The sequence below is a fragment of the Eschrichtius robustus genome, chromosome 8, assembly GCF_028021215.1.
Source record: "Eschrichtius robustus isolate mEscRob2 chromosome 8, mEscRob2.pri, whole genome shotgun sequence".
Lineage (NCBI taxonomy): Eukaryota > Metazoa > Chordata > Mammalia > Artiodactyla > Eschrichtiidae > Eschrichtius > Eschrichtius robustus.
This window is the reverse complement of record NC_090831.1, coordinates 106,391,699-106,408,211: the sequence shown is the minus strand read 5'-3', so window position 1 is coordinate 106,408,211 and position 16,513 is coordinate 106,391,699. Positions and strand designations below refer to the sequence as shown.

The window sequence follows — 16,513 nt, the reverse complement described above, 5'->3', positions numbered from 1 at the left end:
ACGTCTGCTACATCAGTCCTCATTCCTTTTGCTTCTCTGACTCATTAATACTAATAACGACAACATAATTTATCGAGTGCTTTTTGTGTATCAGTCACTGGTTTATAGCTTCCCAACCATTTTACCACCTAATCTTCTAAAAAAACCTATGCGGACAGTGCTATTATACTCTCATTGTACAGCTAATTAACTGAGGCTAAGAGAGGTTAAGTTGCTTAATCTTAACCTTAACCTTAATGGTTAAGCACCCCACTGGTGAACTTAACCCAGGTGGATTTGTGTGGTCAGGCATCACCAGAGTCAGACCCTGCTGTTAAAAGCCTGCCATTAATTGCTCTAAATTCCTTTTGGAAAAATAGGGTGTAATATTTTGGTTGTGTGCTGTCGTGCAGAAAGCTGCTGGGATGCGGTCTTCAGGAACATCCTCCTGGGTTGATCTGAGGTTTTTCTCACTAGACTCAGCCGAAGTCTTGTCTTTGGAGGTTGAACATGACCAGATGCTGCCCCAAGGCTCTGCCAGCTGCTTGGCAGATGTGAGCTGCTGCCTCAGGGGAGTATGACAGAATGCCTGAGGAGGGAAAAGGATCTGGAAGTACAGCTTGAAAAACACACCCTTCCACTCTGACCCTGGGAGTCACCTCACAGAGGAGCGAATGGCATCTCTGCCCGAGACCCTGCTACTGGGGGCTGCTTTCCCGAGCCGGCAGGTGGAGGTGGGCGGGGGCTTCTCAGGCTGTGTCTGCTCAGAGATGAGAGGGCTCAGACAGTCCCAGCCCCTGTTCCGCACCTCAGGCGGGCAGGGACTGGGGTGGATCATGGCACCAGCACCTTCCAGGTCCCTGGGGACGACTGAGAGGAAAGTGTTGTAAGAGATGGACCGTGGCCTGGACTTCTCAGAATCATGGGCCAAAAAATTCTCTCTTTTCTATTTAAGTTGGTTTGCCTTGGGTTTCTGGCCTGAAGAGGCCAGACACTTCCCCCCAAAGCTGCCAAGTGACCCAATTAGGCTGCTCCAGTCACATCTGACTGCCCCCCTTCTGCAGTCTACCCTCTGTCAGGAGCTTGATCTCCCTGCCCCTCCCCACCCAGGAAAGGCTGGGCAGCTGTCCTCTTCACTGGAGACGAATTTGCACCTGCTTGCTCCCTGGTCCCGGATCACTGACATTTAAAGCCTGCTGCTAATTGTGATGTGACAAGAAGGAGATTCACTTAAATCTACTCTAAGCCAGACACTGCTAGGTCATTATCTCATTAAACTCTCCAGAGCCATGAGCAATTTTGGGGGAGGGGGAAGGGGGCCCTTGAAATCACCCACGGAAGTGACTGCCTTCGGTGGGCCAGCCCCCTGGGTCCTCTCTGGGGCTTGGGTTGAAACTCTCGGGTCCAAACTGCCCCACAGAGGTGAGTGGTTGTGCTCTGTGCCCTCGACCAGAAAAGTCCTGTCTTTGTGAGTCTGTGCACCTGGTCTGTTATTGGGTTGCATGTTTTTTGTTTGTGGTTTTGTTGTGGTTGTTCTTTTTTAGTTTTTGTTTTTTAAATAATGTGGTGCTTGGTTTTTCTCAAGGCTGATTTGTAGACTCTGGTGCAGAATGTGCTCTGAGCTTTTGGGGAATCCTTTAGCCTGAATAACTGGCGGCCGGCTATGGCCAAGCCGGGGCAGAGCTGACCCCAGGCATGGACGGGGCCAGCCAGGCGGTGCCCTGTCACACACAAGCAGCCCTTCCGAAGCCCCTCCAAGATAGGCGACAGCAAACAAAGACCGAGGGGCAAAGGAAATTTATTTGGACTTTTTGGAACAAAAAAATTGTTTTATGTTACAGAAAAACACAATCATTTACATTTTGGAAACTTCACACTCTGGGAATGAGCCCTAGTGCCAGGTTTTGTGAGCAAAAGGCTTAAAACATCCCAGCCTGACTGGGTGGCTGTGATTATCAGGACTTATTTTCCAGAGCAGGTCTGACTCTGTCCGTCACATGAGTCTCACTCTAGAACTTTTGACTCTTTCAATAGCAAACATCTTTGCCCCTGAAGCCCTCTTCAACATGACCCTTTCCCTCCCATCTTCCCATTCTCTGCCTTACTTTGTAACTGGCTACTTATCCCGTCACCTTGGTGTCTCAGCGCCAAAGCTTCAACAAAACAGCCTCCTTCCTCCAGGCAATTCACTTCCCTCGCCTCCCGCAAAATCGGCCTCGGAACTCCTCTCTTCCAGCAAGCACTCCAGTTCTCCCTGCCCAACCCTGTTCGTGTCTCCAGAGACCGTTACCTGGATCAAGGGACACTCTCGGGGGTCAGAGGACCTGGGTTCTAGTCCTGGTCCTGCCACCTGTCTGCTGTTATGGTCTTAGGTATTTTCTTACTTTTAAATTCTCAGCTATCCCGCTTCAAAGGGATGTGGCATCACAGTAATAGATGCTGACGTGCCCTGAAAAGTGAAAAGGCTACCGAGTGCAAACAGGATTAGCCTGTGGGTCCCAGGCACTGCCCTCCTCAGCTCAGCATTTCCCACCTGCTGAGGACCTCACTGTGGCTCAGCTGCTCAGTTGCCATGGTGAAACGACAGCCTTTGCATGCTGGTGAGTGGGCTTTTACCATCTGGAATGCAAGGTCCCTGAGGGTAGGACTGGATTTTAATATTTATTTGGTGAGGTTCTCAGCCCATGGCACCAGTTGGGGTTGAGCATAAGCAGGTGCTCAGTCTTAAAATTGGTTGCTTAGATTCCAATTTCCTTGGACAGATCCACCTCCTGTAATGTGATGACTGCATCACAGTGACAGGATGGTGCGAAACCCAAGCCTCCTCGTTTGTTCTACTGGACATGACCTCTAGCGAGAAGGGCGCTGCTGGAGGCTGGTCCTGGGGTCCTGGGACTCACTGACCCAGTGTTGACCCCAGGTCTTGAGACCATCTGCTAAAGCCCACAGACCCCCTATAGATTTCACCCTCCCACTGGAATAAAAATCCTTCCCAAATGGATGGGAAACATGGACTTGCTTTGGGTGAGCATGCAAATCCCAAAGAGGGACACTACCATGTTATAAACCCAGTGTGGGATCAACCCAGACCATTCAAAGGGCCACACCAAGGACCCCTGCTCTGGGGATCACTGTCTCCAATGTGGGGTCCTCACTCTCTGATGAGCAAGACCACTCTCTAGCAGTCAGAGAAGGCCAGAGCCCACCACTGCCCCAACAATCTCCAGCTTCAGCCCCCTCACCACTCCGACCCTGGGCGGCTGGCAAAACACCACAACCCTCCTGAAGGAGTCATCTCCTCTTCATGAAAACCACGAAGATGAGAAAATGACCTCAACCCACCCAGAGAGCCCATCACACAAATGTTATTCAGAAAATACATTCTGGATTCTTCCCCCTCCCACCAACACGTTCCCTACCTCCCGCTGCACATGGCTATATGTTACACTTGACAAAATTCATCTTCTTCTTTTTAAAAATAACCTGGCACTTCGAGATCCATTCAGGGCAATGACATTGCAAACGCTGTAATTTAAAGTCAGTCACAGTAGGACTTCCCTGGTGGTGCAGTGGTTAAGAATCCACCTGCCAATGCGGGGGACACGGGTTCAAGCCCTGGTCTGGGAAGATCCCACTTGCCGTGGAGCAACTAAGCCCGTGCGCCACAACTACTGAGCCTGCGCTCTAGAGCCCGTGCTCCGCAACAAGAGAAGCCACTGCAATGAGAAGCCTGCGCACTGCAACGAAGAGTAGCCCTCTCTCGCCACAACTAGAGAAAGCCCGCGCGCAACAACGAAGACCCAACGCAGCCTAAAAAAATAAAAAAATAAAAAATAAAAAAAAGTCAATCACAGTAGAAACAAAGCCAGTCTCTAGAAAACTAACTTGAGGGCCCTCAAGTCAGTCAAAATGGGTTTGCCTTGGTCAGGCCCATTGATGGGATTGGAAACAGCACCCCAGCAGCATCCCGAGCCCTGGCTGACCCCAAAGAGCCTGGAAAAGCTGGTGTTTTGCTTCAATTCCATCCAGAATAAAATGCATAATAAATAAATAAATGCTTCCGACTTGTGTTGCGTGGGAGTATCCAGCTGTGTGTGCCTGTAGCCTTTACGATGCTCCCCGGATTTTCAGAGGGAAACTTTGCTTGATCGTCCAAAGGGTCTGAAATCACCCCGGGGCCACGGTGAAGCATGCAGTGAGAGGGAGATGGAACAGGGAGGAAGACTTCTGTGAAAATCCCAGATCTAGTCCACTGTTTGCTGGATGGGCCCTCCTTCCCGGTGGGCATGGAGCCATGTATTTATATCTCTGGTTTCCTGCCTTGGAGTTTTCTGCCTTTGGAAGAAGAGTGGCTTAGAGGAGTGACAGAGAGATGACCCGCAGGCCTGCATAAAGGATGTCCACACAGGCTCTCTTCTCCTGCAGACACCTGGAAGCTCAGGTTTCTTCCCTCAGCTTTGGGAAGAGAGGCTTTCAAGGCTTCAGCACCCAGGGCTGAGGTCCAGCTGCCGCAGCATGTCCTGCAGAGACCCCTGCAGCCTGCTCAGGGCCACCACCTCCGTGGAGTAGAGGGAGGCTTCCAGGACGCCGCCCAGGCTCTCCAAGGTCTCCAGGGCTCTGGCCTGGGGCAAGGGGCAGCTCTTGGAGGAGGCCAGCAGGTGGAGAAGGTCCCGGAGGTTCTCCAGGTCATTAGATATTTGGATCACATTTCTGGAAGGCAGACTGGTGAGGATCTGTTGGTAGATCGCCAATGTCTGGTCCATCTTGGACAAACTCAGGACAGGGAGGAGCCCAGGGATGAAGTCCAAACCAGTGACCCTCTGTTTGGAGGAGACGGACTGCTATGCAGGAGGAAGGGGAGAGCAAGAGCTCAGGGGGAGAGAAGTCAGCTCCGCAACGCCCCTGGCCCTTCCCGCGAGCGTGGAGGTGCCTCCTTTCCCCCTTCCACACCATCCTGCCTAGGCCCTTATTTCTTGTGCCCACGTGGCTGCCAAGCCTCCAAGCTGGTCTCCTGGGCTTCTGTCTTCCTGCCCTTCCCAAACCACCCTGCCCTCCACTTCCAGACCAGCTTTAGCAGGCCGTTTCCTCTTCCAGACGCCTCTGCTATAGAACCAGCCATGACTCCCTATTTCTTGCTTACTGACTTAAGTCTCTTCCCCAGGCATTGAGGTCCTCCATACATGCCCCTCCCCAACCCTTCCACCCCCAGCGGACTCCTTCCTCCCAGACAGGTTCTCCACGAAGTCTCACCCCCTTAGGGATCAAGGCCCCGTCTCACTCCTCCACTCCAATAACTCTGGTTACCAGGAGCGGCTCTCCCCCTCCCCCGCTGCCCACAGCGCTCACTTCCTGCACCACACCGGTCGGAACACTCTGGGTCTATCATGTGCAGCTTGTTGAGTGACTATTTTGAAAGCAAGGAGACTTAAGCGTTTTTCCCTATGAAATGCTCAAGACGCTATCTAGTTCTGAGCTGTCCCTGCTTCCGGCCACCTAACGGCTCCCTGGCTGCCCAAGGCTCCTGTTAGAAGTCCAGAGTGGCCAGGAGATGTGGAAGTCTTCAGATTGCTCCATGCAGATGAACAAGTTGGCTTTTAAGGCAGGGGGCTATCAAAAGCCACGTCTGAAAACCTTTGAAGAGGGCATGCTCTGTTCTGGTTCTGCAGGGTTGTGTGTGTGTGCGTGCGGGGGAGGGGATCACTTGCTTTACCTAATTTAATCTTGAAACGACCTTGTGAAGACTATTAAGATAGTCCTATTATCTAGACGAGGAAACCAGGGTTTAAAGACATTGAGGAGCTTAACTAGCTTAAGATTTTACGGATAGAGAAGAGAAGGGTGAGGATTCACACGTAGCCTTCCTAACTCTAAATACCGGCCTCATCTGGGAAGTGGCTGAAGGTATAGGCTTGTGGACCCCAGAGAAAAGACCCAGGGGACATTGATAGCCGTTTGCAAATACGTAGAGGGTTGTATGTGAAAGGGCTTGACAGGCAGGACCAGCAGTAATGAGGAGAAGCTTCGCAGGGTCAGAGTTCAGCTACCAGCCAGGAAGAATGCCTAATGATTAGAACGTTCTAGAGATGTGTTGGAGGCCCAGAGAGGGTGCTGCTGGGGCTCTGGTCACCTGCCAAGGGGACACCGGACCGTTATGCTCTGGTCCTGGGCACTAGGATTCCAGTCTGGGAGGAAGGGGAGTGAGGAGGTGGGAGGCAAGGGGAGCAGGAGAGCAGAGGCAGCTGTCCGTGCGGTAGGGAGGCGTCAAGGCCGCCAGGCCCCTTGCGCGAGGCTGCACAGCCTCAGCCAACCTCTGAGGTCCGGTTTCCCCACGGGCCAGCCACAGTTCTACCTCGTCTCCCAGGCCCTCCCTACCGTGTGTGATATGTCATTGATCCTGGTGACAATCGTCTTGATGAGGGTTTTGGTGTCATCCTGGACTTTTCGGATGGGCACAGCTTCAATGTAGGACAGATAGGGCCAAAGCCACAGGAATCGGCACAGGGGTCCACAACGCATTTTTCTTCCCGGGATGTGCTTCTGGGGCCTGAAAACAGAAGGAACCACACGTGGCATGTCGCTGGGATCTCAGAGAACACCCACATGTCACGTTACCAACCACATTCTCAGATGCGGATAAAAGCGAGATTTGCTTTCTGCTGTGGTTATCATTTCCTCAAAGACAATTCATTATCTAGAAATACAGTAATGAAATGCATTCCCTTGGGGAAAGGCATGGCAGGATCAAGAAAACCACGGTGAGGTGTGCTGTAGACCACAGAGCAGGAAGACAGGGCATGAGTAAACGGACGGGCTTTTAAGGTATGGTTTGAATCCAGCCATTTACTAGCTTCATGACTTCAGGCATATCATATAACCGCTAAAAACTCCTGCCTGCATCCCCTGCAATATACCTATCTCCAGGCTTTTATGAGGATCAAATTAGATAACGTGTGTGAAAGAGCTTTAAAGGTGTTGTGAAGTGTACTCTATTACTACCCTATTATTAGAGATTTGTTACTGTCCTCTCCATTAACTCTCTCACAGCAGCCCACTGATATTTCCGTGATGGCATTTATCACAGGCTTTATTACTTCCTTTCTCTCCCACTGGGAGCCTGAATCCAACCGGCACTTATGGAAGGGCGGATAATACGTCAGATGCAGTGCTGGGCACCAAGGATGCCACAGTGGACAAAAGAGGCTCTCTACTCTCAAAGTGCTTACAGCTGAATAGGAGAGATAAACAGGTAAACAGGCCATTCCAGTACAGGAAGAAAGAGCTCCGCAAGAAGGACAAGATATTGTGGGAATACAAAGGGGGGCTCCCTGGAAGAGGTGTCACCTGAGCTGGGTACTGAAGGCCAAGGAGGGATCAGGAAGAGTATAAACTGGTTGCCATAAGTGGCCAAGAAAACAGCCGGTGCAAAGGCATGAAGGCAGGAGAAAGTATATAACACGTTCACCCAGAATGTCTGAAACTTTCAAAGTCATGGAACCATGAATTCTAACATTAATAATATGCATGCAGATCCTTGATTAAGCAGCAAAGTTTTAATGAGATACATGAGGCAAAAGGTAATCAAGTTAAAGGTATGTGAGCCTGTGGCCAATGATCCGTGCTAAGTATGTGTGAATGAGCCTGAAATAATGATCAAGAGTAAGTGAACGTTAGCATGAAGGTCCTGGAGATGGCAAAAAAGTTCATCTCTGCTTTTTGTGTTCTGCCTCATCTGGGTCTTGATAAAAACAGGTAACACATTTTCTGTCCATAGGTGGCAATATGAGTATAATTCATATTCTGGCAATATAATAGAAGTAAGCAGTCTTGGGAATTCCCTGGTGGTCCAGTGGTTAGGACTTGGTGCTTTCACTGTGGTGGCCCAGGTTCAATCCCTGGTTGGGGAACAAAGATCCTGCAAGCTGCACAGTGCGGCAAAAAAAAAAAAAAAAAAAAAAAAAAAGAAGCCTGTTTCTATATGATAATGCTTGATCAAAGGTATTTTTTTAATTAATTAATTTGTTTTTTGGCTGCATTGGGTCTTCATTGCTGTGCATGGGCTTTCTTTTGTTGTGGAGCACGGGCTCTAGGTGTGCGGGCTTCAGTAGTTGTGGCGCACAGGCTTAGTTGCTCCACGGCATGTGGAATCTTCCTGGAGCAGGGATCGAACCCGTGTCCGCTGCATTGGCAGGCAGATTCTCAACCACTGTGCCACCAGAGAAGTCCTGGTTTTTTTATCTGAATTTTACCGAAGGGGGAAAATGAGGCTCAAGAAGACGTGCTAACTCGTCCAAAGTCAAACAAGTAAGCGGCAAAGCCAGGATTCACAGCCAAAGCTGCTTCACCCAGAAAGGCTGGGGCGCTTTCCACCCTACCCCACCAGTTTCTCCAGGCTTTAAGGGAAAGCCCAAATTACAAGCCACTCCAATGACCAACCAAGGGCAGCTCCTGGGACCATGGCATTTGAGAAAAAATACCCTGCTCTATTCTAGGACGAAGCTATGAGATTGTACCCCCGTATCAACTTCATGTATGAAAAATACTAAGTAATTCGGGAGGGGGCACGTCAACTGTTTTTGTGCTTGTTCTCTCTCCTAAAAAGTTAATACTGCTTCTATTAACTCCTTATTCCCTGAGTAAACATGTCCACCAAATGTTTGCGGAATGGAGTTGAATAGTGCTAACCCCTCAGTGTGATTCCATGAAACCCTAGCAAAGGTGGAAGCACAGTGGTTAGGCCCCAAAGCTTCATCAGTGGGCTCTGCCCTTATTAGCTGTGTGTATCTGGGCAAGATATTTAATTCCCTAAAGCATCGGTTCCCATCAGTAAAATGGAATGAATCACACCACCTGGCTCAAAGGTTAATTGAAATGAACCTGTAAAGCCCCTGCCCATTGTGTGTGTGTGTGTGTGTGTGTGTGTGTGTGTGTGTGTGTGTGTGTGTGTGTGTGTAAGGGTGAGGGTTGGGGGCCGGGGGAGTAAATATCAGCTTTTTTTGAATTGTGTAATTACTCAGCAGGGCTTGGAATGCTCTGGCGGCTCTACCTGTAGCCAACCCTGAATCTAGCATTCCGCCCATCGCCTCGCCTGGGCCATCTCAAGAGGGTGCCTGGTATTTCTGGGTCCTCCCCCTGCAGCACAAGATAGAGTGGTAAACTTTTCTAGGATTCATGTGTTAATGACACCCTCCTTCCCACGAGAATTTATTACCAGATTAACTCTGGTCATAGTCACTCTCACATAATGGCCACTCTTTAATACCTGAGTGGAAAACAGTTTTACTAGCCCCCTCTATCACCATGGATAATATGCTTCAGTGGGTGCTGAAAATAAATCATAGTTCCTTGAAACGTGGAATTGAGGAACTGCTGCTGAGTAAGTCTGCCTAAGAGGAGAGGCCAGGATTAGGGGAGCTCCCTGGGGGGGCTGCAGAGAGAACTCGTAACAGGCCCATCTGAGACCAAAGTGATGGGGAGACCCTGGCCAACAGGCACACACAACATGAAACACACATGCTCACACATATAACACATCATATGCACACACACACATATCAACACATTAACCCTTTTAGTAAAGGCTGGTGATTGTCTCCAGTACCTACTGCCTCTTCGCAATTAGTAGAACATCCAGGTTTAGATAGAGATGTGGCCATTCAGAATAAATAGTCTATTTCCCAGCCGGTGTGGCGATGCGACTGAATTCTGGCCAACTGAATATAAGCAGAAATGTGAAGTGGCAGTTCTTGTGCTGTGTGCTTTTGCCCCTCTCTTTTCCATCCCTGCCTGCATCCTGATGCCTGAATTGTGGATGTGGTAGCTGGCATTCTGGTGCTTCTTGGGTCATGAGGACGAGGGCCTTACCGTATGAACACTGGAGTAGGGAGCTGGAGGGGGCCAGGTCCCTGAGGACCTGCTGGAGGCGAGATGACATGCATGGATCACCTACCTCTGAACTTGTACTGAATGTGTGAGAGACATAACCTCTGTCTTGGTTAAGACACTGTTATTTTGGGTCTCTGCTCAGCGCAGCCAAACTTAATGCTAATTAATTTATACACCCAGACACGGGCAGACGTCAAGTTTTTCTTGGTTCACCTGAATGTCAGTACCTGGGTGGGGTCTGGCTGTGGCCCGAGATTTTGGGTTTGGGAGGAAGGGCTGGTGAGAGCAGGGTTTGGGGACTGGGGAGGGGAGGGATAATCCAAGACAGCAACTGCAGCTTCACTGAGCACAGCACCTGGCACGTACTAGTTACTCAATATCTGTTTGATGGTTGACAGCTAACATGTATTGATCGCCCACTGGGGGCCAGGGACAGAGATAAAGAGACATGCAATTGCAGAAAAGTGGGATCAGGAGTGGGGACAGTCGGGGCTGAAGACTGGTGGTTTTCCCAGGAAGCCCAGGTAGTACACCACAGTATTCGGCGTTGTCAACTACTTACATATGTTACTTGTTAAAAATAAAAGTAAAGAACAATACTGTGCTCTTAAACAACTGGTTTAAGAATTTACCTAGTTAACTACAATGCAAGGAATAATGTTTAAAGAGATAAAATGCCTTGGATAACTCAGGGGAGGAAGTCGTGTGTAAACTTATGAGCTCTAAAGCCGAGCTATGTTTCAGTTGGAGCATAGGACCTTGGGAAAGTTTGCTAACCTCTTGCAGACTCAGTTTTCTTAGCTGTAAAATGGGGATGAAACAAATCATAATTCCCATCTGTGGCTGTTACGTGGCTGAAACGAGATAATGTATGTAAAATGCTTGCTCTGTGCCTGGCACATGGCCAATCCCAATACATGTTAGCTGTTGTCACCATTATTTCCAGCTAGGGAATCAAGGAAGCATCTTGGAGGAGGTGGCATTTAATAAGGGCCCTGAGAATGGGGGGGGGGGATGGGTTTGTGAAGGTGGAGGAGAGGGGCACCCCCAGCAGAGGTCTCAGAAGATGGCGGCTCTCAGCTGGCACAGGAGGTGTGATGGGGGGACAGGGAGGGGCGGGGCTGTGCCACCTTGGCTGTGCAGGGAGACCAAGCTATTTCTGTGGAAGTGAGGAGCTCTGATCACTCCCAGGCTAATGCTTTCAGCACAGGTGACAAAAAGGACGGAGATGGAAATTGGGAAAGGCCACCCACCCACTTCTCCACAGACCAGCTTGCCTCCGCCTTCCCCAAGAAGCTGGCCGCCTCCAGACGTGAGCTCCCTCACCTCCTGGGGGATGCAGCAGACAAAGTGCTGCATCCTGGGGGATGTAGCAGACAAAGTGGGGGCCTCTATGTCAAGGTGGGGGGGCACTTCTCTAGATTCAGGCTAGAAGGTTGGCTGGCCCCAGGGCAGGGCTGCCCACAGCCTTTGGATTCCAGCAGTCAGAGGGGAGGTGGGGAGAGCTCTGGGTCACAGAGGCAACTGCTGGTGGAGGCTGCCAGCTTTGAGCTATCCACACTCCTCTGTCTCCTCCCTGTAGAAAGTATCAGAGGTTAGTAAGGGCACACCCTTCTCTCTTCCTTCTTCTCTTCTCCAGCCATCAGGTTTTTATACCTCTCTCTCCAGTAATCTTTGGTATGCTAGTGTGAATTAAATTCAGTTGATGTGGTATTTACTGTTAATTTTAAGGAAAAAGCTTTGGACAGTCTACACCCTCTCTCTCCCTGTAGAAATCCTTCCTGTGGGCTCCCTCGCATTCTTCCCTCCCAGCCTTCCTTCCTTCCTTTCTCCCTAACTCCAAGTTGGAAGGGACTTGAGGATGGGGAAAGGACAAAGGATGAACAGAGACAGAGAAGGCTGGATCCCGATCCTTCGAGTTACTCAGAATCCAGTGGAACAGATAGAAGCTTAAACAACTCATCTTAACACAATGTGGTGAAGGTTATAAGAGAAGGAACGTGGAACTGGGGGATCATGGGGAAAGGGGGTGACTCTGGGGAGGTGAGGAGAGCTTTGCACTGAGACCTGAAGGACAGGAGTTCCTCAGGGGGAAGAGAGCAAGCAGGGCATTCCAGGCCAAGGTGACAGTGTGGAGTTGGGGGAAACCATGGTGGGTTTGGGAGAATTCAATATGGTAGAAGGGTAGAGTATGTGAGGCTGGAGAGCTAGAATGTCCCGGGCTTGATCCTATGTGTAGTCGGGACCTTTTGGGGAATCTGCCCTGCTCAGGACACACACACACACACACACACACACACACACACACACACACACACATGAATCCTGGAGGCCATGTTTGCATGAGCAATAGTGGGCAAGAGAACCAGAATACTCTTCTCTTCCCTTTCCGTGTCCCTTCCTCCTCCAGCTCCTGATTGGGTCAATTAGCGTCTCTCCTCGTAATTTAAAGTAGTGCCCCGAGGAGTCCAGTTTGCCTCTGATGAGGACTCAGAAGATCAAGGGTAGCCACGGTTGGCATCACATGCATGGAATAGCTAAGAGAGACCAGGGTCCATCCAGCTGCTGAGAGGTGGAATATGGTCAATGCCTGGACTCTTTCTTGACCTTCTTCCTGGTTCCTGACCTTGTTGGTTCTAGGCTCTCCCTGTCCTTAGCCTCCACTGTGAGATACTCTTCCACACATACTACTCACTTGAGTAGCTTTCAACTTTCTGAATATATTTTTTCATCCAGGAGACATATAGATACACACATGTAAGAGAAACAAGTGTCAGGAAATAAAATTCACCTTTACTATGGGGGATGCACTCTTGAGAGTCTCCATTCTGTTTTTTAAACGTTGGCTGCAATATACAGTTGAAAACACTGAGCTAACATGAGTGGTTTTCTCTTATTTGCAACCGGAAGCCTGGTTGAGAAATCACGTTAACATACTTAACTGGTAGTCAGAATGTGGGTGCGAGGGGTTATATTCTTCCCGTTCATCAGAAACTACCCTTAGATTTGATCTCATCAGGGATAACAAATAGGTTTCAATTCCCGTGTCAACTCTGATCAATTTTTAGCGGTTCCTTGGAGTGCTGAGTGGAGACGAATCTGAAGCTCCATCCAGTCTCAGAGGGAGAAGGTGCCGTGATCAATTAGTGATGTCTGCCGGGTGCAGGAGTGGTGGATATGCCACTTGTTCAGCATCTCCCAAGGGCCTGGCACAGAGCAGGTGCTCATTAAATTTTTGTTGAATGAACGAATGAAATATTTCCCATCCCTGATCTTCATTGTCTAACAAGGTTAACCTACCTCTACAATGGTTTACCTGCTCCCATTTTAAAGTCACGATCTAGAATTCACTTTTGCCCAGCAGGAATTCCTAAGAAACTTGCTTAATGAAGAAGGAAAATGCTTCAGCATCCTGGTCTCCTTTTCATGGGGACTTTGGTCGGCTTCCTGCATCCCATAGATGTCCTCTAGCACCACATAGGCCCCTATTCCCTTCAGCTTCCTGAGTTCTGCTCCATCTCAACTATTGTCTCAGATGCTCCCTGCCTTGGTCCCATTCATCAGCTTGGCTCTTCCTGCTGTGCTCTGGGCCTCCTGCCCTCCTCAGAGGTCTCTGCTCTGCCCGGCTAGTCTTCCCTGTGGTTTCCCCCCTCTTCCCTGGCACCCCCAGCCTGGAGCACCCCAGAGTACAAACTCAATATGTGCACAGATGTGGATGAACTCTTCCAGGGGATGGATGAGATATCGGCATTGACACCGATCGCTCCAGAGAGCTGACAAATTGAGCAGGAGAGACTGTAAAATGCACTTTGCTGAGAAGCAAGGCACATTTGTTGTCACACATGGAGTAGTGCAAAGGACTCTGTGGGCCCAGTCATCAGGTGGGTTGTTTTTAAGCAGAAACCGCCTCTCTGTCTACTTCTCTGAGACAACTGTGTGGACAAAGATGAATTTCAAGGCTCTCGCTGGCAGGCTACAAGGGAGCTGTCGCCACTGGACTCGGGCCTGCTGACTGACTGATTGCAGGAGAACTTGGCTCGGTTTTCCTTTAAATTACATGCATGTGGTCGAAGGATGCACATACCACAAGGACTCCACCTCCCTGGAGCCCTTCTCTCTCTCTGACCCCCACTGACCCCCACGTCCCCCTAGGTGGCATCGAGGCTAGAGCGGGGACAGTGACCCAGGTTCTGTGAGGAGAGCTCTCCCAAGCGGCCACCTCCGTACCCTGCATGAGCCACTCAGACACGAGAGGCATGCGTCTGGGGCTGACAGGCCGGAATTCATTGCAATCTCCCTGGCTCTGTCCTTGGCGATTGGAGCCATTTCCTGGAATGGAGGGGGGAGGAAAATATTTCCCCCAAATACCAAGAAGAGTTATTTTGGGCCTAAGATGTACAAAATAAGAGAAGGACACTCCTTTGGCCAACATGGAAACGTTCCCCTCAGCCCAATGTCCTCAACTGCTTGAGAAGGAAAGAACCGAATCACATCCGCTGTTTTTCTCTTGCTTTTCCCCCTGCCTACATGGGAGAAAGGATCAGCAAGGCCTTCCCGCTCAGGAGGGCGTTAGAGTGGGAGTGACTATGATTCCGCTCACCGTCCTGGTGGGAAAGAGACTGGATACCCTCTGTCCCACCAGTGTCAGCTGACCACTGCCCGCCTCAGCGCTCTACAGAGCAAACACCAGAGAGCGGACAGAGGTCAGTGCGGGAGGCGTCCAGCTCGTGCTCCTGGGGTGGCGTCTTCAAGTCCCTGCCCTCTGCCCCGCCTCCCCTGCAGACTACCTTCTCATCCTCTCCAAAGCTGCTGGTCCCAAATGACAACCAGGAGACTTCCCTGGCGGTCCCGTGGTTAAGACTCCGCGCTTCCACTGCAGGGGGCTCGGGTTCCATCCCTGATTGGGGAACTAAGATCCCACATGCTGCACAATGCAGCCCCCAGAAAACACAAACAAACAAACCAAAAAACCCTCAAATGACAACCAGGCCACCATGTCACTCGATTGAACTGTGTTTAAGAATTCACTTTTCCCAAGTGCCACACCTTTAAGCTATAGAAACTGGAGTGTAAAGGCAAACCCATCCACAATGAAATCTAAAGCAGCCAGGAGGGAAGGCAGGCTATAAGCGAGGCTGGTAGGTCTCACCTGCCGATGGTGTGTCTTTATCAGTTTTGGCTGGAGAGATGGTAACAGTGAGAAAAGTGTAACAGGCCTTTCCCATGACCTGCTGTTCTGTTGCCCCAGAGAAACCCCATTTTATCCATAATGTAGAAGGCAATTCGCACAGCTTTGAGGCCCGATACGGTGAGATCCAGCATAATTTCTTTGGGAGATTTGGGTTCTTCCTGACAGTTTTTCGGCCCACCTCTACTACCTCGTCCCTTACTAGGTCCTGGGCTTTATACAGCCCCTCGCATTCAAAAGTCAGAAACCCTGCTGGAAAATGATGCCTGAAATCTCACCTGCAGAGCAAGGCTTCTCCTCGGAAACTCAAAACCCTCCTAACTCGCACTCCTCAGAAACTCAACGCACGTCCCCCGCACATGGCGGTGGGGTACCCTGATCTTTGGGGGTGTGCTCAAGGCCATTTGCAAAGCATCTCAGCGACAGGGCTGGCGGCTCTGGCAGTCTCCTGGGGCCCTGGCTGGCTCCTTGAGCTCAGATTCCCGCCCCGAGGGCACAGGCACAGCTCAGCCCCAAATCCAACGCTCCCGGCTCCCAGCCGCCTCCCCTCCGGTCAGAACTCTGGTGCAAAGTTACCACAATCCAGAACCAAGCCGTCCGTTCTGCCCTTCGCCCGCCTCAGTTTCCCCAGGATGGGGTGGCCTGTCAAGAAAGACCGGCGGAGAAGGAGAAAGGAGAGCGCCGGCTCTTACCTCGCAGCTGCTGGCGCCGCGATTCCTCGATTCCTCTGAGGCTCCATGCCTGCCCGCCCCTCTTATAGCCGCCCGAGCGCAACTTGCGCAACTGCCCGGCAGGCTCCGGCGCACACCGAGCGCCAGCTCCCGCCCTGTCCGGCGGCGGGGCAGCGTCGGGCCGGGCGGCAGCGGGGCAGGGCCTCGAGGGAGGGACTCCGCTGCGCCAGGAGCCCCGCGTGCACCCTCGGGTACCGCCTGCAAAGTTGGGGGCGGCTGGCAGGAGTGAGAAGTCCTCGAGGTGGCGCCAGCATCATCGGCCTTGGCGGGCCTAGGGGAACGGGCTCCAGGGACAGGGCGGCGGTGAGGGGTTCTTCTGAGCCGGCTGGGGGCTCGGACGGCGGCCTCGCTGGTCGGTGGTGCGCGGACGGCGAGGCGCAGCAGCCAGCTCCGCTGGGCGGCGGCACCCGACGGCCTTGGGAGCCTGGGAAGCCCCGGGTTAGCGAGAACGACCCGCCGTGCGCCCGGCCTGGGAAAAGACACCTGCAGTGATGATGGTGTGGAGGGAATGAGGAAAGCCAGGCTCACACGGTCTGGAGGCACCAGTCATGCTGCATTGGAGACTTCCTAACGGGAACATGCTCGCCAAAGTCTCCTGTGCTCCACCAGGACGGCAAGGGTCTCCTTTGTTCACCGCTATACCCCCGGTTGATAGCCTAGTGCATTGCACAAAGTATTTAATTTCTAAGATATATTTTAAAATGAAAATCGCAAACTTAGGTCTAACAAATAT

The 16,513-nt window shown here is 51.1% G+C and overlaps 1 protein-coding gene across 3 annotated transcripts; it reads right to left on the bottom strand.

The window, feature by feature from the left end:
- Positions 1 to 1,770: 1,770 nt before the first annotated feature.
- Positions 1,771 to 15,816, bottom strand: LEP (leptin). 3 transcript variants are annotated; one of them, XM_068550088.1, is made up of 4 exons: positions 15,742 to 15,801; positions 12,653 to 13,067; positions 6,352 to 6,523; positions 1,771 to 4,820 (listed from the first exon to the last, which is right to left on the bottom strand). In XM_068550088.1, the coding sequence occupies exons 3-4, from the start codon at positions 6,493 to 6,495 to the stop codon at positions 4,461 to 4,463; spliced, it is 504 nt and encodes a 167-aa protein (XP_068406189.1). In that variant the 5' UTR covers positions 6,496 to 6,523; positions 12,653 to 13,067; positions 15,742 to 15,801; the 3' UTR covers positions 1,771 to 4,460. The 3 variants fall into 3 exon arrangements, with proteins under 3 accessions (XP_068406189.1, XP_068406187.1, XP_068406188.1); XM_068550086.1 differs by lacking the exon at positions 12,653 to 13,067 and having other exon boundaries at positions 15,742 to 15,816; XM_068550087.1 differs by lacking the exon at positions 12,653 to 13,067 and having other exon boundaries at positions 1,771 to 4,817; positions 15,742 to 15,816.
- Between the last annotated feature and the right edge of the window lie 697 nt (positions 15,817 to 16,513).

What these genes read in the sequence shown, in the direction of transcription:
- LEP (XM_068550086.1), bottom strand. Translation starts at nt 15,788, where the DNA reads ATGGAGCCTCAGAGGAATCGAGGAATCGCGGCGCCAGCAGCTGCGAG. An exon ending in GCGGCGCCAGCAGCTGCGAG is followed by an intron (nt 6,524 to 15,741) that starts GTAAGAGCCGGC and finishes TTCTGTTTTCAG; the next exon opens with GCCCCAGAAGCACATCCCGG. An exon ending in TCAATGACATATCACACACG is followed by an intron (nt 4,821 to 6,351) that starts GTAGGGAGGGCC and finishes CCTCCTGCATAG; the next exon opens with CAGTCCGTCTCCTCCAAACA.